Consider the following 25,786-nt stretch of genomic DNA (forward strand, 5'->3'; position numbering starts at 1 on the left):
AAAATATTATCTTTCCAATTTTTTACCCTGGTGTTGTTGGGTACACATTAATGTAATGAATCTCCACACATGCATCACAGTTGCAGAAGTAATTGCACTGATGACGCTCCAGGAAATCCCTAATATGGACAAAGGCATCCAGTTATCACAGGAGCAGAATAAAACACAGATAGAGACATTTTAACTGAGGAAACTTGAAGACAATAAACATCAGTTGCGACAATATATGGTTTATCAGTGTCCAAGCAATCTTTCTTGGGTATTTTTATAAGGATAGGGTTGTCGAATGCGGTAGTCACTCTCGTTATGTTCGATAAATTAAATTAAATTAAACAACAACAAACAAGGACAAGCAAAAAGACAAACAGTAAAACACCCAAATGCTTTGTTTTACAACAACAAAAAATAAAATTTCTCTCATCAGCAACAGACCACTTTATTAACTCCATAAAGTGCCTATAATTATGAGCTAAGATCAAACAACATGCCTAAAAGCGCTTGTAAATCAACGGACAAAAAGAGTTTAGCCAAAAAATGGCCAATACCAAATATTACAATTTAAATTGTGTCATTAATTATTTGTCCTCAACAAATTTGACGTGACAGAATCAATCAAATATCCCAGCCAATCAGAAGTGTGTGTGGGCGGAGCCTCTCTGTTAGCTCACTGCACTCAACGAAATGGATGTTTATAATCGGGTTTCAGAAATATCAAAAAAAAATTGCATCATTAAATGTGCATACTGAGTAACTGATACCATCTTTATGGGATACATTTGTTGGTTCGCAGTGAGTTCAGTTTTAATGTACAAGTTTGCTTCAGTTTATTATGCTATGATGTTCAAGCTCGCATTAGATGCGTTTAACTTTGAATAAAGCATACAATCACCTGAGAATTATCTACCGTCATATATATCATATGTTGTTTCATCCTGCCATGCCTTAACTTCATTTCTAATATTGCATCCTTCTCATAAACATTTAATAATTTTTGACTTTTCAGTCTTTGTTAAATCTTTTTTGGCTAATATTATCTATAAAAAATAAAAAAAACTCCTTAATTATGCACACTTGAATATGAGGCGTTTTTCACTTCCATCCTTCATGGACAATTATATTTCATTTATAAATGATTAAAGATTAATTTACTGTAATAGTATTTATTAGGTTGGCTTGAGAAAGCTACTTATTGTTACTAGACAACATGCTAGTTGCTTGCTAATCATGCTAGAAACATGTTAGTCACTTGCTAATCTTGTTAGCAATATGTTAGTAGCATGCTAATCATGTTAACGACATACTAGTAGCATGCTAGTAACATACTAATCATGTTAGAAACATGATAGTTACTTGCTAATCATGCTAAAATCTTGTCAGTCATTTGCTAATCTTGCTAGCAATATGTTACCAGCATGTTACTCATGCTAGTAACAAGCTAACCAGGTTAGAAACATGCTAGTTACTTGGTAATCATGCTAAAATCATGTTAGTCACTTGCTAATCTTGCTAGCAATATGTTACCAGCATGTTACTCATGGTAGCAACAAGCTAGTAACAAGCTAACCAGGTTGGAAACATGCTAGTTACTTGCTAATCATGCTATCGATATGCTAGTGACTTGTTAACCATGTTAGCAAAATGCTAAAACATAATAATAATTTTAGAAAAATTTTAGCAACATGCTAGTAACTTGTTAATCACATTAGAAACATGTTAGTCACTTGCTAATCTTGCTAACAATATGCTAGTAGCATGCTAATCATGCTAGTAACAAGCTAATCATGCTAGCAGCATGCTAGTAACAAGCTAATCATGCTAGCAACATGCTAGTAATAAGCTAATCATGCCAGCAAAATGCTAGTAACTTGCTAACATGCCAGCATTATGTTATTATATCTATACAGCATTATATCTAATCTATCTAAACTTCAGGCTTTAACAACTGCTTTAAACTTTCTCAAGCCAACCTCAAGTTTGTCTTGACAAACTTTTTTTTTATTTAGTTAAGATTATGGTTTTGAATTGTTCAGATGTGTTTGGATTTAAAAAACAACAACATTTGATTTAGAATATCAAATTGCATAATAACTGCACATCTTTATGATTCTTGTTTTGCCATCAGCAGTGAATAAACTGTGACTGTTTTATATGATCTTACAGCCTGAGGTGAAGAACAGCTATCCTTTAATGATGATGTTTCTCTCGCAGGATTCAGGGCTTCACCGAGATCAGAGTCCTCCTCCTCCGTCCGTGAGCTCGGGTCCGACTGCAGATGTGATCGTTGATGGATGGAAGATTCACCGAGCGGAGCGTGAGAAATATGTACAGCGAGAGCGAGTTCCTGAAGGAGAAGAAGAAAGCTGTGAGGTGAACTATCACCTGTCCGAGGCCACTAACAACTACTTCCAGTGCAGCAACGGCGGACTGACGCCAAAACCAAACTCCAACGCCATCATTATACACTCACGAGGACAGATCATATGATCCTCAGAGCATGCCTTATAGTTCATAATCTGAAAGGCTGTAAACATCACGAACTCTTAAAGGGACAGTTCAAACAAAAAAAATCACTAACTCAAACTCATGTCTGTTAAACCTGCATGACTTTGTTTTGTAAAGCATCCATGCTTAAAATATTCATGGATATCTCTCGTGCATGAATAATGTGTGAATAATAGTTAGGGTTGGGCATAATTTGAATAAGATGAAGTCTCTGCATTTATTTGATCAAACACACTGTAGAAATGTGAAATATTATTACACTTTCACAATTGTGTTTTCTATGTGAATGTCTGTTTAAAATATAGTTTATTTCTGTGGTCAAAGCTGAACTTTCAGCATCATAACTCTTCAGAAATCATTATAATATGATGATTTGCTTCTCAAGAAACATTTCTGATTGTTATCAATGTTCAGATTTGATCACAAAAATAAATTACGTTTTATAATATGTTTGCATAGAAACTGTGATTTGTAATCGTAATATTTCACAATATTTAAATATTTTATATATATATATGCAATATAAAATACTTCTATTTTCAGCTATATAACATTTTTCCTTTACAAATAAATTTGTATAGTTATTGTTCCTACTGTAAAGACACATTAATATGGCTCTCCATTGTGGCTGATATACAGTCACAGTTTCATCACTTTGTTAGAAAATATGATTAATTTGTGTAATGGTTAAACAGATTAACAGGTCCACGCAGGAAACTACTGAACTTACTGCTTCGTCCAGTGACATTATGGACCTATTGATATTCACTTTACTCCAACACTGTATTTTATTTTGTGAAGTATTGCACTATTTGTAGATGTTACTAGTCTGAGTTTGTGTAAATGTGCTGTTGGTGACTTAAAGATGTCTTTTTTACTCCACTAACTAGTGTTAACGTCCAGACCTGAACTAGATGTGTTTTCTGTAAGTGTTTATTGAAAAGAAAGAAAGTTGATTGATCTGTGAAGAGATTTAATAAAAGTTAATGTGAATGAAAATACAGAAACAGTCGATGAAAGGCACCGATAGGAAATTATTCGGCTGATATCGATTAGTTTTAAGGAGAAGATAAATCTTTCCCAACCAGTATTTAAAATACTTTTTTTATTTTACTATATGTATGAAAATTATTTGACTCTAGAAGTTCCACTATAGGCTTAAAAATGGGAAAGATATATATATAGCATTATAGCATTTTCCAGTCCAGATGGTAAACAGATTAACTTTTTACCAAGATCAAGGGAATATTTATATGTTTGGAAATCTGTTATTTAGATCGTCATCACATCACACAAACAACGTCAGAGTTGCACTTTCATCAAATTTCAAAGGTGAAATCCTTTGTCAATAAAAGCTTTTTGCCAAATGCATGACAGAAATGTTTGCACTGAACTATGTTCTAGGGTTTCCTCCGGTCACTAAAAGTCTTCAATTAAATTGTTTAAATTTAAGACCATGTAAACTCTAAAATGATACAAAGTCTTAATTATTAGAGGTCTAATTTGCTTTTTCAATAAGCACATCTCAATTGGTAGAGCATTGTGTTATCAAGTGCAAGGTTGGGGTTTCAATTCCCCGGGAACACATCATAGGTAAAAATTGCTAAAAGCGTCTGCTAAATGCATAAATTTAATTTAATTTACTATTACTATTTTTGCTACATATTTTTAAACGTGAACCAGTGGTTCGACAGAAAACAATTAAGACACTAAGATAGATGTCATTTAATATAATAAGTGTCTAATAATAGCCTAATTATTTAAATTAATATAATCATTGATACTTTTGAATCTTCCCTTTTCTTAAAAATTGTTTAAAGGCTGAAATGTGAAGTGCAGGCCTTAAAAGGTCTTTAAAGCTCTTAATTTGTTTTTTAAATCCTGCAGTTAACCATTTATTTTATGGTATAACTATTTATTTATTTTTAATAACTGTCCTCTTATATTGTTTTGAGAATGTTCTGTAATTAAAAATAGGACCTCTGCACATTTAATTGTTGCAAATTTACAGATAATGCAACTGAGATGTTTTATTTGTTGTGGTTATATTTCTTTTTTTTTCTTCATGCGATGAAAGTCTGGTAAACTGGTAAACAAAACCGCTTTAAAAAATACCTTCTCTGTTCCATAAAAGAAAGAAAGTCATTCAGGTTTGAGTAAATTACATAATTCCATATTTTTGGATGAACTATACCTTTAAAGTTTTTTTCCCCTTTTTAAAAAAAAAAAATTTAAATGATAGTCTAAATATGAAACTAAATCTGCCAGCAGGTGGCGGTAAATGACTTTGAGTCATTCATTCATTCATTCATTCAATTCGTTCAAACGGCTGATTCATTCAGGAATTCAATAAACTGTTCTCTTTATGAATGAATCTTTAAATCATTGATTCACTCAGTTCATTCAAAACGTCCACAAGAAGCCAGTAAATAATAAATAAAAAGACAATCGTACAGTGTTTGTTCATGTTTATAGTTTTGAAAACAATATTTTTAAAAAACTAACTTAAAAGTTTTATTTTGTTTTAATGTTTCATTTACATGTAATTTATTTAATCTAATTATGTATAATTATAATATTTATAAATGTATATTAAATTAATAATTAACGATACATTGCTACACTTATAATAATTGATAAATGTGTAATATTTATAATAAATTAGTTATGTTTTATTTATTTAAACCTTTTAAAATGTTGAAGGTCAAATACATGGCATTATGTTCCAGGAGAGCCAAAAACAAGATTAATAAAAAAATATATGTATATTAATAAGGATTTTAATTTTTTAAAGTTATTTAAAAACTTCAGTTATTTTAATGTTAAATGTTAAAACGTTAAATCATTTAAAAAAATTTAAATTGCATTTAATTGTCTAGAGAAGAACAAACCGTAACCATTCTATCATTTGTTTTATTCAATCATGCAGACAAATCATACATTTACAAATTGCACAAAAAACAGCCGATACAATTTTAAAAGAAAATATTTTTTATATTTATATCCCGTTTCTGCACAGACTGGAATGGCTTAGCCCCGCCCCCTGAGTGACTGTCATCAGCCCTCCATTGTTTCACCGCTGGAGCAGATGTAGACAAGAATGACTTAAGAGATTGAGGTGTTCTGTTGTTAGATATAATGAACTCAGCAGTCTTCATTTACTCTGGAAATCAGAGACGCTGAAGATGCAGTGCATTACATTTGTTTGTGAAAAGAATGCGCCCTTGATTCACCTAAATGTGTCTTTGTTTGCGTGACTCATTCATGATTTCACCTACAGAAGAAGTGGGTGTAAGGTTTATTATGAATCTTTTCGAATCTTTCCTAATAATGTTCTAATTAGCAAGTTTCACATGAATGCAGCTAGAGTAAACAGTCCCTCAGAGAGCAGCTCAGAAAAGAGGGGCGGAGTCAGCAGAGCTCATTAACATTTAAAGGAAAATGCTACAAAACGGCATGTTTTTGTATTCTGTTTTTGACAGGGTAAAAAATGTTTTTTACTCTACCATTGAGAAATTTTAACCAAGCAATTTTAAAGACTTTTCATTAAGACTAAAGAATCATATCAACTTGTGGAAAATGGGCATCCGACGACCTCTTTAAATACCGTGGTGTATACTTGAAAGTACTGTTGTTGTTGTTTGGTATCGTAAAAATACTCATTTTTGTTTTGTTTTTCAACATGGTGCAATGGAAAAGTCATGTTTTCTTGGACATTTGCCATGTTATAATAATGCTTTCTTTCAAGCACCTTGGAATACCATGAAAATACCATGGCAAGATATGGTAATTATTTATTATCTCCTTATTCTGCTCTAACTTATGCATCAATATAGTGCGTACATTTGTATACTATGAATATATTTGGCTTTTATGACATGTTGAATGTAGTTTTCCTCATTTGCAAAATCCTATATAATTTACCATGTTTTCTTGAACATTTATTTACCATGTTAGGACAAATCAGTTCTTTGAAGTACCCTGCAATACCATGAAAATACCATGGTAAGTATTATGCATTAATATTAGTGCTGTCAAACAATTAATCGCATACAAAATAAAAGTTTTTGTATGCATTATATATATATATGTGTGTTCTGTGTATATTTATTATGCATATATAAATACACACATTCAGTATATATTAAGAAAATATTTTAAAATCTATATTCACATAATTTATATTATAAATAAATATATTTAATATATAAAAATATTTTTTTTCTGAACTATAAACCTGCATGTGTGTGTATTTATACATGCATAATAAATATGTAACATATTATATAAACTGCATGTTGTTTTCCTCATTTGCAATACACTTTTTTAAAAAAAGCGTAAGAACAAACATAGTTATATTAAAGTACTGTGTTTTTTCCCCTCTGTTTTGTGTCCTGATGTCCATCAATCTTTCCCATATTTAGGCTGCTGAATAACATGGCATGTTGACCTGATGTTTGCTATATAAAGCAGATGTATGAAGGCAGACACCAGGCAGAGCTCGAGATAAAGGCGTATATTAGAAATAGAGAATCAAGACAGAAAGTAAAGACTCAGGAAGTCACTGAGGGAAGTTTAGTGGTTTCTTGCGTCATAGTCACTTTACACTGAAGCTTGTGCCGGTCCAGAGAGAAAGGTAAGGCCTAGAGGCGTCTCTCTATTCTCCTCTACATTTCTCGTCTCAATTCTTCATTAAGGTTTGCTTTTAAAGATGCCAGATCGTACGCTCATAGGATGTTATCGGCTCGTAAAGGGGAAAAAGCCTGGGTTTATTTGATGATGTGAGCGTAAAGCACTCGTGGCCTTCAGATCTGATCAGTCATTTCCGCAAGAGCACCAGAGAGGAACAAACTCGCTGAAAAACACAGACAAACATGATGCCAATCCTTCACAAGGTGTCGGAGGCATCAAAACCGTAGCAGGATTTGAATCGATCTTCTGGGTTTCTTCTGGAAAGATATGAAGAGCTTGTAGAAAGCGTGAGGGTGTGGCCTTCAACTGGTGCAAAACTCAGAAAGTGAGAAGAGGAAACGCTGTGAGGTTGGCACGCGACGTGATGGAGATGTGAAGCTCTGCTGTGTTTTTTTCAGGCTGTATGTCATGCTTCAGCAAACCAAACTTTAAATGCATTTCTAAGGTCGACATGTTTTGGCTTATTTGTGCTCGGTTTAGTTGTTGTTGTCCTTTTTTTTTGCGTTTCCTTCTTGCATTTCTGCTGTGCTTTTTTGTGTTTCCTGTGGTTGTGAACCCAGAGCTTTATGCAGTTTCATAATCCAAGTGACTTAATGGAGTTTAATGTCTCGGTTAAGTAATGACATATAAATATAGATTTTTAATGGAGTGCATTTACTTGTGGCACCAAGTGACAAGAAGTTGTTTTCTGCCCCTATATTTTGAGTGGATGTTTATAATTGGGAAATTCTGTAAAAATTTGTAATAGTCATTTCATACTTTTAGGAGATAAAATGCTTTTTAATAATATTTTGAACCGGTGGTTTTCTGAGCTGAAAATAATTTTGGTGGGTTGATATTAAATGTGATTTTCTTTTTTTTTTTTGGTATTTCAGTAAGTTGCTATGTTTATATAAGATGTATTTTATATATATATATATATATATATATATATATATATATATATATATATACACAGTATATAGTATATATACTATAAAAATAATTTTAAAGATTTATAAAACAGATTTTTGAGTTTCACAAGAAAATCCAACTTCAGTCTTTATTAAACATTTAATGTTTAATTCAATGTATTACTTGCAACTTTGTTATTATTTGTGAAATTTACTAGCAATTTCTTTTTCACCATTTTTGCGTCTATAAATGCCTATGATATAATAAGTTTAGTTTTCTGACAATTGTATAAAACTGATTATAAGTGACTTTATGCTTGAAAAGAACAAATATCTTTTGAATTAAGGTTGTTTTTCTGATTGTATTGGCTGAAAATTGTTCTTGTTTTAAGCATAAAGAAGACTTGTTATCATGTAATTTTGCGGTAAGACAGTAGTCATCATCCAGTAAGACTAGAGCTTTAAAATGAATGTGGATGATCAGATCCAATCTTTTAATCTGAGATTTTGATCAAGAACACAAACAGGAATCTATAATTAGATATTATAGAGATGTATGATATTCGACCGCCTTTATTTTAAAGAATGAACACAGAATTGTTCATATTGTGGCTTATTTATTCTCTCTTTCTTTTTTTATAGAGATCTAATTCTCTGGATATGAAGCATCCGCTCCATCAAGCAGTGATGCAGGGTGAAGTAGATGAGTGAATGTGAGTACAGAAGACGTTCCTGCAGCGGCGCTGGATGAGAATCAGGATTAAACTCATATAATACTGTCAGATATTCTACAACAGCCGTCATGTGAGGTGTGACTTCACACAAACACTCATTAGATCAGCTCACACACACACACACAAGGCCTGGATGTTAGAGAGGAGAGAGGTGAAGGAAAAGCAAGATGAGGAGAGGCCGGAGAAAAGGAGGCAGTCGGGATAAAGTGTTCGGATGCGACCTGCTGGAGCACCTCAACTCCACCGGACAGGACAGTGAGTTCATCCACACACTGCAAAAATCAGCTTCTTACTTAGTATTTTTGTCTTGTTTTTTAGTCTAAAAATATAAGCATTCTTGAATCAAGATGCATTTACTTGACAGGTAAAACAACTTAAGTCTTGTTTATAAAAAGGATCACAAAGTTGTACGTTTTTTCTTTAAATTATTAAAAATATCTGCCAATGGGGTAAAAAAAACAATATCTTTTTGTTTAGTCTATGATTTAAGATTACTTTTCGCACTGCATTGGTAGATATTTTTGCTTATTTTAATCAAAAAATATAATAAAATTGTTAATATAAAAATTGTTATACCTGTTTTTTTTTTTAAACAAGTTTTAAAATCATTTAACTGGTCAAGTACATGCATCTTGATTCAAGAATGTTTCGATATTTATACTTTTGGTGCGATTTGTGAAAAAAGAAAACTCAGGAGGCATGCTTTTAATTTTTTATATGCGTATAAAACTCTATATGGGCGGAGGCTGAGTCAACTACTCGTCTTTTAGGCAAGTAGATAATAGGTGACATGTCATGAAATGTTTTTAAGAAGACGGAAACTGTATTTAACTTGCTCACAATTGCATTAAAACATTGTAAGTTGTGCCTATTAATTGTAATGATTTAATTTCCTGAGTAATTCAAACAATGAACTGATTATATAGAGAAAGTGGCAATGAACAGCTCATCAACTGAGCTTTTTTAAACTTCGAATCAGTTAAACCATTGCAATGCAAAATGATTCACTGTTTCGAAGCGTACCGCAAATCATTTGATCCAGATCGGCGCTTTGAAGCGCGGCCCGCGAATATTCAGATCGGCACTTCGAAGCGCGGACCGCGAATCATTTGTTTCAGATCGGCACTTCAAAGCGCGGACCGCGAATCATTTGATTCAGATCGGCACTTCAAAGCGCGGACCGCGAATCATTTGTTTCAGATCGGCACTTCGAAGCGCGGGCCGCGAATCATTTGATTCAGATCGGCACTTCGAAGCGCGGAAGGCGAATCATTTGTTTCAGATTGGCACTTCGAAGCGCGGACCGCGAATCATTTGTTTCAGATCGGCACTTCGAAGCGCGGACCGCGAATCATTTGTTTCAGATCGGCACTTCGAAGCGCGGAAGGCGAATCATTTGTTTCAGATCGGCTCTTCGAAGCGCGGACCGCGAATCATTTGTTTCAGATCGGCACTTCGAAGCGCGGACCGCGAATCATTTGTTTCAGATCGGCACTTCGAAGCGCGGAAGGCGAATCATTTGTTTCAGATCGGCTCTTCGAAGCGCGGACCGCGAATCATTTGTTTCAGATCGGCACTTCGAAGCGCGGACCGCGAATCATTTGTTTCAGATCGGCACTTCGAAGCGCGGACCGCGAATCATTTGTTTCAGATCGGCACTTCGAAGCGCGGACCGCGAATCATTTGTTTCAGATCGGCACTTCGATGCGCGGACCGCGAATCATTTGATTCAGTTCGGCACTTCGAAGCGCGGACCGCGAATCATTTGTTTCAGATCGGCACTTCGAAGTGCGGAAGGCGAATCATTTGTTTCAGATCGGCACTTCGAAGCGCGGGCCGCGAATCATTTGATTCAGATCGGCACTTCGAAGCGCGGAAGGCGAATCATTTGTTTCAGATCGGCACTTCGAAGCGCGGAAGGCGAATCATTTGTTTCAGATCGGCACTTCGAAGCGCGGACCGCGAATCATTTGTTTCAGATCGGCACTTCGAAGCGCGGAAGGCGAATCATTTGTTTCAGATCGGCTCTTCGAAGCGCGGACCGCGAATCATTTGTTTCAGATCGGCACTTCGAAGCGCGGACCGCGAATCATTTGTTTCAGATCGGCACTTCGAAGCGCGGACCGCGAATCATTTGTTTCAGATCGGCACTTCGAAGCGCGGAAGGCGAATCATTTGTTTCAGATCGGCTCTTCGAAGCGCGGACCGCGAATCATTTGTTTCAGATCGGCACTTCGAAGCGCGGACCGCGAATCATTTGTTTCAGATCGGCTCTTCGAAGCGCGGACCGCGAATCATTTGTTTCAGATCGGCACTTCGAAGCGCGGACCGCGAATCATTTGTTTCAGATCGGCTCTTCGAAGCGCGGACCGCGAATCATTTGTTTCAGATCGGCTCTTCGAAGCGCGGACCGCGAATCATTTGTTTCAGATCGGCACTTCGAAGCGCGGACCGCGAATCATTTGTTTCAGATCGGCACTTCGAAGCGCGGACCGCGAATCATTTGTTTCAGATCGGCTCTTCGAAGCGCGGGCCGCGAATCATTTGTTTCAGATCGGCTCTTCGAAGCGCGGACCGCGAATCATTTGTTTCAGATCGGCTCTTCGAAGCGCGGGCCGCGAATCATTTGTTTCAGATCGGCTCCTCGAAACGCGGGCCGCGAATCATTTGTTTCAGATCGGCTCTTCGAAGCGCGGCTCTTCAAAACACCACAAAAATACTAAGTAAGAAAATTATTCGTTGCAGTGCAGTCTGAATGTGTTGAATGTGTCTTTTGGATTCGAACTCTTTCTTCTCTGTTGTGAGCAGTTCCTCAAGTGTTACGCAGCTGTAGTGAGTTCATCGAGAAACATGGGATCGTCGACGGGATCTACAGACTCTCTGGAGTGTCCTCCAACACACAGAAGCTACGGTGTGGCAAACAGGGTTATTAATTATGACTAAAACCATAATATCCTCACATTATTCTATATTTTTCTGTCCTTATTTTACTTCAAGCAAGGCAGCATTTTTTTATTTTCGTTTTGTTTAAACTGAAGTGCTAAGTTGATAATACAAAAAAAAAAACTAATATTATATATACAGGTATAATTTTATATATATTTTTTTTTTTTACATTTTTATGCTATTAAAGTTTCTCGTTTACATTAAGTTTTCTAAAATAATAAAAATAACGACCTTACTTTATAAACCTTTTCTTAAAATAAGATTAAAAAGAATATTATTATTTTTATTATTTAGTTTTTTTTTCTATTCTTTTTTTATTATGGAGACGCATACACAAAATCTATAATCATTAATAATTGTGTAGTGCATTAGTTAAAACCAAAAACAAACAAAATTTTTACCTGAAATTAAATAAATTATAAATAACATTTCTCATTCTCCTTTAATTTAACTTAAAGTACTACAATTACTAAAAGTGAAACTGAAATAAAAATAGATGAAAAAAAATGACATTTAAAAAAAACTAATAAAAATCACAAAAATATGAAACAAAATTACCTAACTAAAATTAAAACAGAAAATCTAAACGTAAGTAATAGTAACTATAATAGCATTATTAATATTATTATAGTATATTATTACAAATATTGAACTAGGGAAAAAGGAAAAATAATAATTGCACACTATGTATAGGGTGTATAGTTTTGTATATTTTTCATTAACATCTATTTTCTTTTTTATTCACATATTTCTTGATGGTTTATTATATTCAATATTCTGTGGTTTATTATGTGTGTGTGCCCATAATTTATTGTCGGTTTACATAATGGCAAATAGACGATAATAACACTTGAGGAGGACTGACTTCATGCAGCAACTAAACATCACCAAAACACTGTGTGATTCAAGCATGTTTACAGACTTCTGAAGGTGTGTGTGTGTGTGTGTGCAGGAGTGAGTTCGACAGTGAAGGATCTCCTGACCTGTATAAGGACCTGTATCTGCAGGACATTCACTGCGTCAGCTCTCTGTGTAAGGCGTATTTCAGAGAGCTGCCCAACCCTCTGCTCACATACGAGCTGTACGACCGCTTCGCCGTGAGTCTGCGTCTCTCCCTCGGCTTGCCAGTGCATCATGTACAAATGTGTGCTTTAAAGTCTGCATATGAATACAGTCGATGTTGATCAACATGCATTTTGCTTCCCAAATATAATGTCAATGTGTAATAGAATCAGATGAGATGCACACAAACTTATTTGTGTCCCGGAGCACAAAACCAGTCATAAGGGTGGTTTGTTTTATTGAGGTTTTAACATCATATGAAAGCTGAATAAATAAGCTTTCCATTGATGTATGGCTTGTTAGGATAGGTTTAAAACCTTTTGAAAATCTGGAATCTGAGGGTGCAAAGAAAATCTAAATATTGAGGAAAATCTTCTTTAAAGTTGTTAAAATTAAGTTCTAAGCAATGCATATTACTAATCAAAAATTAAGTTTTGATAAATTTACAGTAGAACATTTACTAAATATCTTCATGAACATGATCTTTATTTAATATCCTAATGATTTTTGGCATAAAAGAGAAATGTATAATTTTGACCCATACAATGTATTGTTATCTATTGCTACAAATGTACTCCAGAGACTTCAGACTGCTTCTGTGCTGCAGGGACACAGATTATTTTATGCCAGTTGCAAATGCAATGACTTATTTTAATTTAATTTTTATTTTGAACAAACTTACTTATTTTAACACAACAAATGTGTTGCAACAACAAAGAAAAATCATGTCCATATAAGACGTTATACAATATAAAATTATTTTTCCCACTCCATATATAATTCTATAACTTTCCAGTATATCTTTTAATATTTAGCATGTATAGATATATTAATAAAATAAAAACTAACTCAAAATATTTATAAAAATATAATAGTGAATCAATGATTCTAAAATATGCTAAAATGCACTGGATAAACCTTGTATCTCTTGCACTTTGATCAGTGACAGATATCATCCAAGATTGTGGTTATTTAGTCTAATTTAGGCTAGCTTAATCTAATTATCAAATCATCTGATGGCTGTGTGCACTCGTCTGATTAACAGAAGTGTCAGTTCCAAAATGTAATGATGATTGCATTTACAGGAAAATGTGTGCGAAATAATGGCCCATTTCAGCAATGGGATGTATTTTGCATTTAGAAGCTTCTCTTTGGTCTCTGCGCAGGACGCAGTGGCGATTCAGCTGGAGGACGAGCGTCTGGTGAAGATTAAAGAGGTTCTGAAGGATTTACCAGCTCTTCATCACAGGTGAACATGTCATTTTCTGTAAAACTGCAAAGACAAAAAATGCTTCAAAAAGCACAGTGGTGTGTTTTGTCAATGACGTCAAACCCTGTGCAACAATCCACATAATTCCAATTAATAATAATTTAAAAACTGACGCTTCAAATCAATATTTCAAACAAAAAGAAATCTAAATCTTTCCAAAATGTTGACTTTTTATATTCAAACTACAACTTCATAAAAATAAGTATTTATATCTTTTATAAATACTTATGAATACTTAAATTCTTTATGACCTTTCATATAGAGCTATATAGGAATTGCATATGTTTTTCTTATTTTACTCCCAAGACATGGCACTAATCTGGCTTAAAAAATGGGATTTTAAAGGCATTATCTGTAATTTAACTTGAAATACTGCCTTAACTGAAAATGTATATAATGTATATATATGTATATATTTTTATGGAAAATTATTGCTTAAATATTAATTAGTACCATGAAATTCACTCAAAATACAAAATAAAAAAACACAAAAATATTATTGAACCAAAATATATATTACATTGATTTAGCAATAAATGCATTATTTATTTTATATACAGCTGTATAAATAAGGATATATGCATCATTATTATTACAGAAGACAGGTAATAATTCATGTGTAAGCTATTTAAGCTGGAGATGGCATTGTTTTTATGCTTAATGTTTTAGTGCATCAAAAAACACGACGTTCAAATACTTTGAATGTCAACATGCATTTGATTTTAGAAGGCTAGATTTTCAGTGCATAAAAACTTAAAACACTTCCTAAAGCTTAAAATATACAGTATAGTGCAAAAGTGACTCTTGTGATACTTTATGGTGTTTGTTATTGAGCTTGATGGTAGAATTTAGCGTCTAGTTGAACTGTATTCCCTTAACGCTGTTTGTTTTCCAGGACTCTGGAGTTTTTGATGCGTCATCTGGTCAAGATGTCCACATTCGCCTCTCTGACCAACATGCACGCCAGAAACCTGGCCATCGTCTGGGCCCCGAACCTCCTCAGGTGTGTGTGTGTGTGTGTGTGTGTGTGTGTGAGAACATCTGCTTATTTTACATTTAAACAGCATATATGCATTTGTCAAACTGCTTTAACCAATTTAGGGAATTTTATCAGTGGTGTAAAGTATTTGAGAAATAGGACTATTTTTTGTTTATTACTACATTATGATTTATGAAATATATATGTCATGTGACTTAAAGCTTTTCTCAGTTATATCAAGTTAAAAATAGCATTTATCTTTATCCTGATGTTACTAAATTATCATAACTGACAAAATGACAGAATGTACACTTTTGAGTGAACAAAATCTTTCTGACCCAGAGTTTAAACTGAAGTTATATGTTTTTATAATAACCACCGCTGTCTAAACATTTTTCAACTATTTTCAAATGTCAAACCACAGTGAAATCATCTGCGGCTAAAATTCAGGTAAATCTGCTGTTGGAGAAAATCAGAACAATGAGAAAATTGTAATTCCCACAGGTTTCTTTATAATATAATATAGATAATAAATATTTAAATCTCTACTGCCACTTGTTTTCAAAAGTAACTTTGTACGGCTGAGAAAGTTCTTAATTTTTTCACTTGAATGTAAATAGTTGTAACTTTTTCTTGTGCATTTTATTTATTCTTTTATTTATTTTTTGGATAGGTACCACTAATTTAATGAAATATTTTTAACATACTGTAACTGTTACACTGAAACAAACAATCCTTAATCAGTGTTTTGTCTCATTTTCCAGTGCAAATATTTAAACATCTTTAAATCGAGATACATTTATTTGAGAAGGAAAATTACTATTAGTTATATTAGATATTAAGATCTGAAAAATAGTAAAACAAAAAAAAAATTGAAAGAGAAAACCAGATTATAATGATGGTTGTTGTTTGTTTATTTATATTCTGTGCATAATTATAAATAAGTGCATAATTATTTGCAGATCGAAGGACATCGAGTCGACGGGTTTTAATGGCACCGCGGCGTTTATGGAGGTTCGGGTTCAGTCCATCGTGGTGGAGTTTATTCTCACTCACGTGGCTGACCTTTTCCCTGGAAGCGGTATTTCATCTTCCTTAATAAACCCTCTGCATTTTATGTTGTTTTCATCATCTTCAGTATTACGTTTTCCAGTTTTCTCAGGTGTAAAATTTTGATTTTATTGTCTTAATCCAGGAATGTCTGTGGAGCGGCGGAAATCCCTGCCATCTCCATCCATACTGTCCAGTTCAGACGATCCTTTCTTCAAGTCTTTACCGTTACACTGTCCTGGAAACATCAGTCCAGGAGACGGACCTCCAGCAATGCGGTCGTACCACGCTATTATTGACGGCACTGACAAGTAAGACTGATGAGACATAGTGCTTCTGAATGACCATGCTGTGAAGATCTGAACATCTGAAACATGTTAATCTGAATTTGAACACTGTGGATTACTGTATGTGTTCATCTAGTGGTCAGAAAGATTAACCACACCTGTGCCTCATTCACATCTGGCTCTGAAACCGATTTTTCATTTTAAAAAAATCGGTTATTATTTAATACATAATTCTTAATTAATTTTTATTTTACTTCACAGTATTTAGTTTTATTTTATTTTACCATATTTAATTTTAGCAGACTGACTAAGTATGTGGGTACTAAGTATGTGAGATTAGGATTTGTTCATCCCTTACAGATTTGAGAAAAGTAAGCCAAGGGTTAAATAATAATGATTTTGAAGATAATTTAGTTAGATTTTTATATTTTAATTTAATTTAATTTAATTTAATTTAATTTAATTTAATTTAATTTAATTTAATTTAATTTAATTTAATTTAATTTACATGAACTCAACTGTTTCATCACTACTTTAAAACATTAGGATTAGTGCCTCCCCAATAAAGTGAGTTGAGAACAATAAGCTAAAGGTGCCTAAAAGTTAATTAATAATGAATATAAAAACAATGATACTGATGCTTTCATGTAAACACTAATAGCATCAAGACACAATTATGGACTGTAATCTCTTATTACATACTCGAAAGTACCAGTGATGTATGTATTTTAAGTGCATAATTGAAGTGTGCTTGATGAGATGTAGCCATTGTCATCCATTATTTTTATATATTATTATATTTTATTCCCCTGCTTCACTGATCATGCAGAGTCATCAGCATTAAGATTGACCATCTGTGTTGTGTTCAGGAGGAAGGGCTCCCTCAAAGGAAGGAAGTGGAAATCCATCTTTAATTTGGGTGGGAGACTCCAAGATCCACGCAAGAAGAATAAATACTGTCCTAAAGGTGTGAGGGTCTGACTGTAAACCAAGTTACAGCTGAATCATAGAGTAGTCTGGAAATTAAAAATTAATTTTTGCATGACTGACATCAACAGATAATTGCCTACAAATGTTTCCCCTCTAACATCTAATTCATAGCTTTTGTTTCTCATTATATCTTCTGAATGCACAGATAAAGAGAAGACAGGTCTGAGGCCGGCGAAGAGCATGGACTCTCTGAGCTCAGGTGCTTATGCAGTATAATTTATGAAGAGCATCATCTGCTCATCAAAGAATAAAGATTCATCTATTTATTTCAATCTTGAAGTCATATTTCATCTGAATTTACTGCAGTAAGATATTAGATGTTGCACATTTGTTGGTGTTTAACATTACACTGACCCCACAGTTTTTGTATTTACACTATCTTAATTTAAAATTTTAACAAGCATTTGAAAAGCATCCATAAACATGAATAAATATGCCATACACCATTTTGTTAATTGGCAACATTTTTAAATCAATCTAAACTCATTCTATTTTTATTCGTTTTTTCCGATTTTTTTTTTTTTTAGCTAAACCTAATCAGAGATATTTTTATTTTTATTTTCAACACTGTTAGATTAATTTACCTAATTTACATGCATAGTTTTATATTTAAGGAAAATATTATCTTTATTTTCTTGAACATAATTTAACTTTAAAATTTTAAAATTTAAAATTAATCTGATTTAAAAATAATTTGATTTCAACATTGATAATAATCAGAAATGTTTCTTGAGCAGCAAATCAGCATATTAGACTGATTTCTGAAGATCATGTGACACTGAAGACTGGAGGAATGGTGCTGAAAATTCAGCTTTGATCAAAGAAATAAATTACATTTTAATAAATATTCAAACAGAAAATATATATTTAAAATGTCAATAATATTTCACAATTTTTATAGTATTTTTGATTAAATAAATGCAGCCTTGGTGAGCAGAATAATAATAAATGAACCCCAGACCTTTAAATTGACACAATCTTGTATCACTATTATTTTATTTGTCTCTCAGATTCCAGACCTCTTTCTCCTCTGGTTGTGTCCACGGCGTCGGGCAGCTCAGAGGGTGTGGCTTCTGCCGGTGGGGGCGTGTCCAGTGGATACGCGGTGACCTACAGGCGAACGGGCGGAGCTCAGGTCAGCATGGTGAGCAGAGGAACCCCGGGCACTTATAACCGTCTGCAGTCTGGGGGCGGAGACGAGGGGGTGTCACAGGGCATGGCCAGATCGCCCGGAATGACCAGCAGAGCAGACCGGCGTGCTGGGATACACATATCAGGGCCATTTTCAGTGACCGTCCCACTTCATATAACATCTGGACTGGCTCTGGGTGTCCTACATGGTGGCTGGAATGATAAAGAACAACCCCTACAAGGAGACAAAGCAGAAGATGAGGACGTTAAAAGCATCGAGACAGAGTCCACAGATGGGAATCCCCAGAGCAAAAATGATATAGTTCAAGAAAGTGAAAGCGAAACCATAGTTTCCAATAGTTATGTGGAAAGTCAGGAGGATTGTGGGAAGGATATGGCAGAGATTACAAGAAAGGAGATCAATGTGCCAGAAAATGGAAACTCACCATGTGACAAAGAAGCAGAGAACGAAAATCTGAGCCAGAATCAAGAGTCTATGAAGGAAAATATAAAAGACCCACAACCACAAAATCAAGAGGCAACCTCAGAAGAGGATTACATGGGTAAGAGAGAATAATATTGAGATTATTATTCACTGACATGAAAATGTGTGCATTCTGATGATCACGTGCAATTTAGTTTAAAAAAAATTTTTTGGCAATGTTTTCATAAATTAAGGCAAGACACTGCAGGTGAATAGGGTAAGAGGTTCAATGTTTTTCAATGTTTAAATATGCAAAATTAGGCATTGTGTAATTAAATATGTACTGATTTGCATACAAGAGATATCTGAACATTGGTTCAAAATCAAAACTTGTTTGATTTTGTTGACATATTAGAGGTAAAGGTTTTAAGGAGATTTGCATTTCTCTTTTTATCACTCCATAAAACAGAAAATACTGTCAACAGGCAGAATTTATTTATATATTTTTACCTCATGTTTAGGAGTAAAATGTTGTCTTGATCAGTGTAAACGATATATGAACAAACACCTCAGTAAAAGCCTTCAAAATATAGAGAGAAATAAAACTCTAAGCTTTGAAGTTTGCAAGTGCTGCTGAAGTGGAGAAAAAACTCACCAAAGATATGCACTTTCACCATGTTTTCAGGAATAAAATGTTATAAATATCAGTGTGAATGTTATATGAACAAACCCCTCAGTAAAAGCCTTCAGAATATAGAGAACAATAAAACTCTAAGCTTTGAAGTTTGTAAGTGTAGCTGAAGTGGAGAAAAAACTCAGCAAAGATATGCATTTTCGCCATGTTTTCAGGAATAAAATGTTATAAATATCAGTGTGAATGATATATGAACAAACCCCTCAGTAAAAGCCTTCAGATTATAGAGAAAAATAAAACTCTAAGCTTTGAAGTTTGTAAGTGTAGCTGAAGTGGAGACAAAACTCACCAAAGATATGCACTTTCACCATGTTTTCAGGAATAAAATGTTATAAATATCAGTGTGAATGATATATGAACAAACCCCTCAGTAAAAGCCTTCAGATTATAGAGAAAAATAAAACTCTAAGCTTTGAAGTTTGTAAGTGTAGCTGAAGTGGAGACAAAACTCACCAAAGATATGCACTTTCACCATGTTTTCAGGAATAAAATGTTATAAATATCAGTGTGAATGTTATATGAACAAACCCCTCAATAAAAGCCTTCAGAATATAGAGAACAATAAAACTCTAAGCTTTGAAGTTTGTAAGTGTAGCTGAAGTGGAGAAAAAACTCACCAAAGATATGCATTTTCACCATGTTTTCAGGAGTTAAAATGTTTTAAATATCAGTGTGAATGTTATATGAACAAACCCCTCAATAAAAGCCTTCAGAATATAGAGAACAATAAAACTCTAAGCTTTGAAGTTTGTAAGTGTAGCTGAAGTGGAGAAAAAACTCACCAAAGATATGCATTTTCGTCATGTTTTCAGGAGTAAAATGTTATAAATATCAGTGTAAGTGATATATGAACAAATCCCTCAGTAAAAGCCTTCAGAATATAGAGAGGAATAAAAAATCTAGGCGTTGGTGTATGTGAGTGCTGCTTAAATGGAGAAAAAAACTTTCAAAGATGTGAATTGTAATTAAAATCCACATACACAAATATACAAAGGGTTGTAAAATAAATACCTATAAGTGTATTTTAGAAGTTTTTTTCCTGAAATTTGTTTACATAATCTGAAAAAAATCACTTGAAAATTGCACTTTATCTTAGAATTGCAATTCATGTCTTTGAATATTTTTCTCTATTTGAGCAGCACTTACATAGACCAAAACTTACAGTTTAATTCCTCTCTATATTCTAAATGTTTCTACTGAGGTTTTTGTTTATATATCATTCACTTTTATTTATACTTTTAACATTTCATTCCTAAATATAATAGTGTTAATGTTTTTCTTTTCTGTCTATTGACAGTATTTTCTTATTTATGAAGTGATATAATTTCTAATATCAATCAAGCAATAATTTTGATTCATTGTTCAGATTTCTGTTCTGCAAACTTATGTAAAGTAATACAATTATTCACTAATCTTAATGAAATCAAATCAAATTGGGGAAGTATTGTGAGATATGAAGGGTGCCTTTCTTTAAATGTGTGGGGGGGGTTATTTCTGGATTGTTTTGTTTCCACTGAAACAGCACTTTATGAAAATCCAAACAACAAAAATTAACTGATTAGTGCAAGAATAAACAAGTAGTGGTAGAAAATAGTGTGGTAGAAAATTAAGGCAGATGTAAATGTGTTTCCCACAGAAATGAGAGGAAACCTCCATCGGGAACCCATCAGTGCACACTACTATGAGGACATGGAGTTTCCAGAAACGGATCTGCCACTCGATTTCCAGGAAGCTTTCGGTTTCTTAGATTCGATGGAAAGCGGTACTTCAAACCCGGTGTGTTCATGTATATTATAATGAGTACTTAGCATACACAAATATAGGGAAAATTATTACAAATAGTATATTTAAAACCATAAAATTGTTTAATTGTTTTAATTAAATGGACATGTTAAATTAAAATATTATAAAATTTTACTATATAAATAAAATGTCTTTAGATTTAAAATTTTTACCGTCATAATACATTACGGGATTATGTGATGCTGTATAAAATTTTTCTATAAGAGGTTTTAATTCAGTGTCAGTGATTAATTTGCTGAAAAGTCTTATAAAGAAGTTTAATACTCTAAATAGGCTTTTGTTTGTATACGCTGAGCACACGTACTCTGTACCTAATGTCAATTTCTATTCGTCAGGTTGAATTCTCAGTCGAGGCGCCTTTTGAGAACGAATATGAGGAAGAGGAGGATAAAAACAAGGACAATCAAGCTGTTTTCTGTTCTGCTAATGACTGTCAAACATCTGCAGCCAAAAGCAGCAGCCCATCCTTCACACACAGGCCTCTTTCTGGAAAATCACACAGCCTGCCTTTTAAGTCCCGCCCCTTCCTGCCAGCCCTGTCATTGTCCTCAGATGACGAATATAGCCCTGCTGATGATGATGAGTCTGATAAAGATTCTGAATATGAGGACATGTTTTGTCAGAGTCTCCCAGCCTGTCAGGATTATCAGGGACTGTCTTGGTTGAGTCTAAAAGCCACTGATGGCTCGTCTACTACCAACAATGTAGATCTTCACACTATTAACCAATCAAACACACTTCCTCCAGAGAACAATAATGATGCGCAATCCATCGACCAATCAGAAGACGCGATTCCTGCAGCTTCTGCATTGACAGACAGCAGTGAACTTAATGAAGAACATCTCAGTTTAGATGCATTGAAGACAGATGAAGTGTGTATGGATGAAAAGAAGAATGAAGAGAGTCATTCAAAGGATGTGGAGAATGATAAACATGCACTGATGTAAGTGCAAAATGAAAATTAATTTAAATGAGAAAATTTATTTAAATGAGAATGGGCTCTTATAAAGGATGTCAAGGTCCAAAAATAACAAAACTCCATAAAGTGTTATATAAAATACTACTAATACTACTAATAATAAACATAGATATAATGTAGAAAAATGTAAAAATGTAATTAAATTTTTTGACAGTTTCACTATCTACTTAATTTTGAATAAATCTACTGAATAAACATTCCATAAAAAGTTCACAGCACACAAATATTGGGTAAATGAAATTAAGTAATAAAATTAAAAGTAGTAATAATAAATTAAAATAATTTAATCATTAGATTTTTTCACTTACAATTCGATTAAAATTTAAACCAAATTAAATTAAATTACATGTTTTTAATTATAACTATCTTAGTTTGATCAATATCTTCAGTATTTATTCAGTAATATAAAATAAAATGCTTTGGAATTACAACCATTTTTATACACAGCACCCTCATTTTCAGGGGCTCAAATGTAATTGGACAAATAAAAATAATCCTAAATAAAATGTTAATTTTTATAAATATTAAAATATTTTTTTTGTATTTTGTTGAGAATCCTTTGCAACCAATGTCTGCCTTAAGTCTAGAATAATAAATTAAAATAATTAAATATATATACATTTTTTAACCATTTAATTAACAGACTGAAATTTTTCCCAGTATAAATAAAAACGTATTTTATCATGCATTTATTGATGTTTTTGTAGCTTTCTTTTTATGGAAAACATAAACCTGAGAAATCTTATTCTACTCTACTAGCTTATATTTGTGTTTCAAGGCAGAAAGATAATAATATGGGTTTGTAACATTAACAAACTATCTATTCTTTGTGTAATATTTGACTTTTGCATGTGTACAGTGGAGAAGATGATCCAGAGAGTGAACCCAGTGAAGAAGACACTTATTTTGGACCGGACTCGACTCCTCCTTCACCAGAACCCAACCAAACTGAGACCGACAGCATCAATGTTCCTGAGCCCATCCCAGCACTGTCTCCAGCCGAAGATGCTCAGCAGGTGCTGGATGCTGATGGTTGCCATGGTAACAGTGGGGTACCAGTCATCGATGAGCTCACGGATGCAGACCAAACACCGGAGGAACACACACAGATTATCAACGAAACAAAGACTGAACAGGTTCAAACAGTGGAGGATGAGAAGAGTGAAGAAACTATGAAAGTTACAAGGAATATGGAAGAAAATGAAGGAGAGGAGTTTAACAAAACAGATACAGGTGAAGGAAAGTGTGATGATGTTGAGGAAGATGCAAAGGCTGGATCTATAGAAGAATTTAGTGATGGAGATAAAGAACAAAAACAAGTGAACAGAAAAGAAGATTTAGGTGAAAATAGTGGAGACTGTGAGGAAAATCCAAAAGATGGACCTAAAGAAAAAGCCAAAAGACAAGATTCAGAGAAAAACTGTGTAGAATGTGAAGAACATGCAAAAGAAGAAGAACAGGACAAAAACAAAGCTGAAAGGCAAGAATATTTAGCAGAAAATAACGGAGAATTTGAGGAAAATGTAACTGATGGACCTAAAGAAGGAAACGAAGCTGAAAGACGAGAAGATTTAGAGTTAAATAGTGGAGATTGTGTAGAAAATGCAGAAGATGGATCAATAGAAGAAGCCAAACAAGATTTAGAGATAATCAGTGGAGAATGTGAAGAAATAAACGAGGAACAGACAAAAGATGGAGAACAAGAAGCTAAAAATTTAGAGGAAAATAGTGAAGAATTTGAGAATGTAGATGAGGAATATGAAAAAGAAGGAGAGCAAGATAAAAACGAAGCTGAAAGATGTGAAGATTTAGAGGAAAATAGTGGAGATTGTGAAGAAAATGCAAAAGCTGGAACAATAGAAGAAGCCAAACAAGATTTAGAGATAATCAGTGGAGAATGTGAAGAAATAGATGAGGAACATATAAAAGATTTAGAGGAAAACAGTGAAGGAAACTCCGAGGAGGACGAGAACGTAAAAACAGAAAGTTCTGTTGAGGGAGATCTTTCTCCTGATGGTGGAGATGATCTGGAGAAGTCCACATTCGAGCAGCGACCAGACGAGATTCAACACGAACCAACAGAAAACAAAGAAGAGATGTCCGATCAGATCTTAGCAGCGCCTCGCAAACGCTCTCCACGCAAACCTGCGAATGCGAAAGCCGTTCCCGTCGTCCCTCCCAAACCTCAAACCTCCAAAATCACAGCGTTCACGTTCAGAAAACAGCTCCAGCACAGACAACATGATGATAAAGAGGCGCAAACACACCAAGAACTCACAGCGGAAACTATAATGACACACATAGACGAGGATGAAAGCGCAGAGACCGGGACAAACCTGGACTCTGAGAGTCCCGGACAGAGACGAGGGACGTGGGACGGTGGAGCGGATCGCAGGAGAGACGCAGACAGAGAAGCCAAGAGGAACAGCGGCATCAGCATGTGCTTCGATCAAGCTGTGGCCCGAGCCACGGAGAAGAGGAGCCGAGAGAGAGGGAGCACGGAGAGACTGTCCGGAACGCAGTGGGACAGAGAGAGCCGGAAAGATGGGAAAACTGACTGACGGGAGAGCAAACGTGCAACGGATTCACCTTTCTTTCAATATACTCATTTTCATATGATAGAAAGTTTGGGATCAGAACTATTTTCATGTTTTCTTTTTTTAAAGGAGTTTCTTCTGCTCATCAAAGCTGCATTTATTTGATCAGAAATACAGGAAAAAGTGTTATATTATTAAAATGTAAGATAAGTGTCTTTTCTATTTCAGTATACATTAAAGTGTAATTTATTTCTGTATTTTCAGCATCATTCCTCCAGTCTTCAGTGTCACATGATCTTCAGAAATCAGAATAATATGCCGATTTATTATCAGTGCTGGAAAGATGCTTAATATTTTTTGGGAACCTGTGAAACTTTTTTACAGGACTCTTTGATGTATAAGAAGTTAAAAAGAAGAGCATTTATTTAAAATAGAAATATTTTCTAACAATATACTCTAGAGTTCAAAGGTTTGGAGTCAGAACTTTTGTATTCTTCATTTTTTTTTTAAAGACATTAAAGCTTTTATTCAGCAAGCATGTGTTAAATTTATAAGAAGTGATCGCAAAGATTTCTATTGTTAAAAAAGATTCATATTTTGAATAAATGCTGGTCTTTTCAACTTTTTATTCATCAAAGAATCCTGAAAAAAGTATAACAGTTAAAAAAAAGATTGATAATTCTAATAATAAATCATCATATCAGAATGATTTCTGAAGATCATGTGACACTTTATACTGGAGTAATGATGATGGAAATTCAGCTTTGCATCACAGAAATAAATTATATTTCAAAGGATATTAAAACAGAAACC

General features: G+C 33.9%; 2 protein-coding genes across 4 annotated transcripts in view; both read left to right on the forward strand.

Moving 5' to 3' along the window:
- Positions 1-3,501, forward strand: part of LOC113045203 (nectin-4-like) — a 15,515-nt gene extending 12,014 nt beyond the window's left edge. For both annotated transcript variants that reach the window (XM_026205417.1, XM_026205418.1), the window contains exon 11: positions 2,209-3,501. In XM_026205417.1, coding sequence (XP_026061202.1) covers positions 2,209-2,484 — 276 coding nt within the window. In that variant the 3' untranslated portion in view covers positions 2,485-3,501. The remainder of the gene's footprint in view (positions 1-2,208) is intronic.
- Positions 3,502-7,064: 3,563 nt separating this feature from the next.
- On the forward strand, positions 7,065-25,180 carry LOC113045204 (rho GTPase-activating protein 30-like). 2 transcript variants are annotated; one of them, XM_026205419.1, is made up of 14 exons: positions 7,065-7,138; positions 8,730-9,076; positions 11,630-11,732; positions 12,720-12,864; positions 13,996-14,078; positions 14,995-15,102; positions 16,041-16,159; positions 16,274-16,439; positions 17,285-17,382; positions 17,551-17,604; positions 18,416-19,099; positions 21,291-21,430; positions 21,793-22,400; positions 23,296-25,180. In XM_026205419.1, exons 2-14 carry the CDS (start codon positions 8,989-8,991, stop codon positions 24,995-24,997), a joined length of 4,098 nt encoding a protein of 1,365 aa, XP_026061204.1. In that variant the 5' UTR covers positions 7,065-7,138; positions 8,730-8,988; the 3' UTR covers positions 24,998-25,180. The 2 variants fall into 2 exon arrangements, with proteins under 2 accessions (XP_026061204.1, XP_026061205.1); XM_026205420.1 differs by lacking the exon at positions 7,065-7,138 and adding an exon at positions 7,575-7,595.
- The last annotated feature ends 606 nt before the right edge of the window (positions 25,181-25,786 follow it).

The sequence above is a fragment of the Carassius auratus genome, chromosome 27, assembly GCF_003368295.1.
Source record: "Carassius auratus strain Wakin chromosome 27, ASM336829v1, whole genome shotgun sequence".
NCBI classification, from domain to species: Eukaryota; Metazoa; Chordata; class Actinopteri; order Cypriniformes; family Cyprinidae; genus Carassius; species Carassius auratus.

Coding starts and splice junctions, on each gene's coding strand:
- LOC113045204 (XM_026205419.1), top strand. CDS start 8,989: ATGAGGAGAGGCCGGAGAAAAGGAGGCAGTCGGGATAAAGTGTTCGGA. Junction 19,100..21,290: donor CTCAGAAGAGGATTACATGG/GTAAGAGAGAAT, acceptor TGTTTCCCACAG/AAATGAGAGGAAACCTCCAT. Junction 21,431..21,792: donor AAAGCGGTACTTCAAACCCG/GTGTGTTCATGT, acceptor TCTATTCGTCAG/GTTGAATTCTCAGTCGAGGC.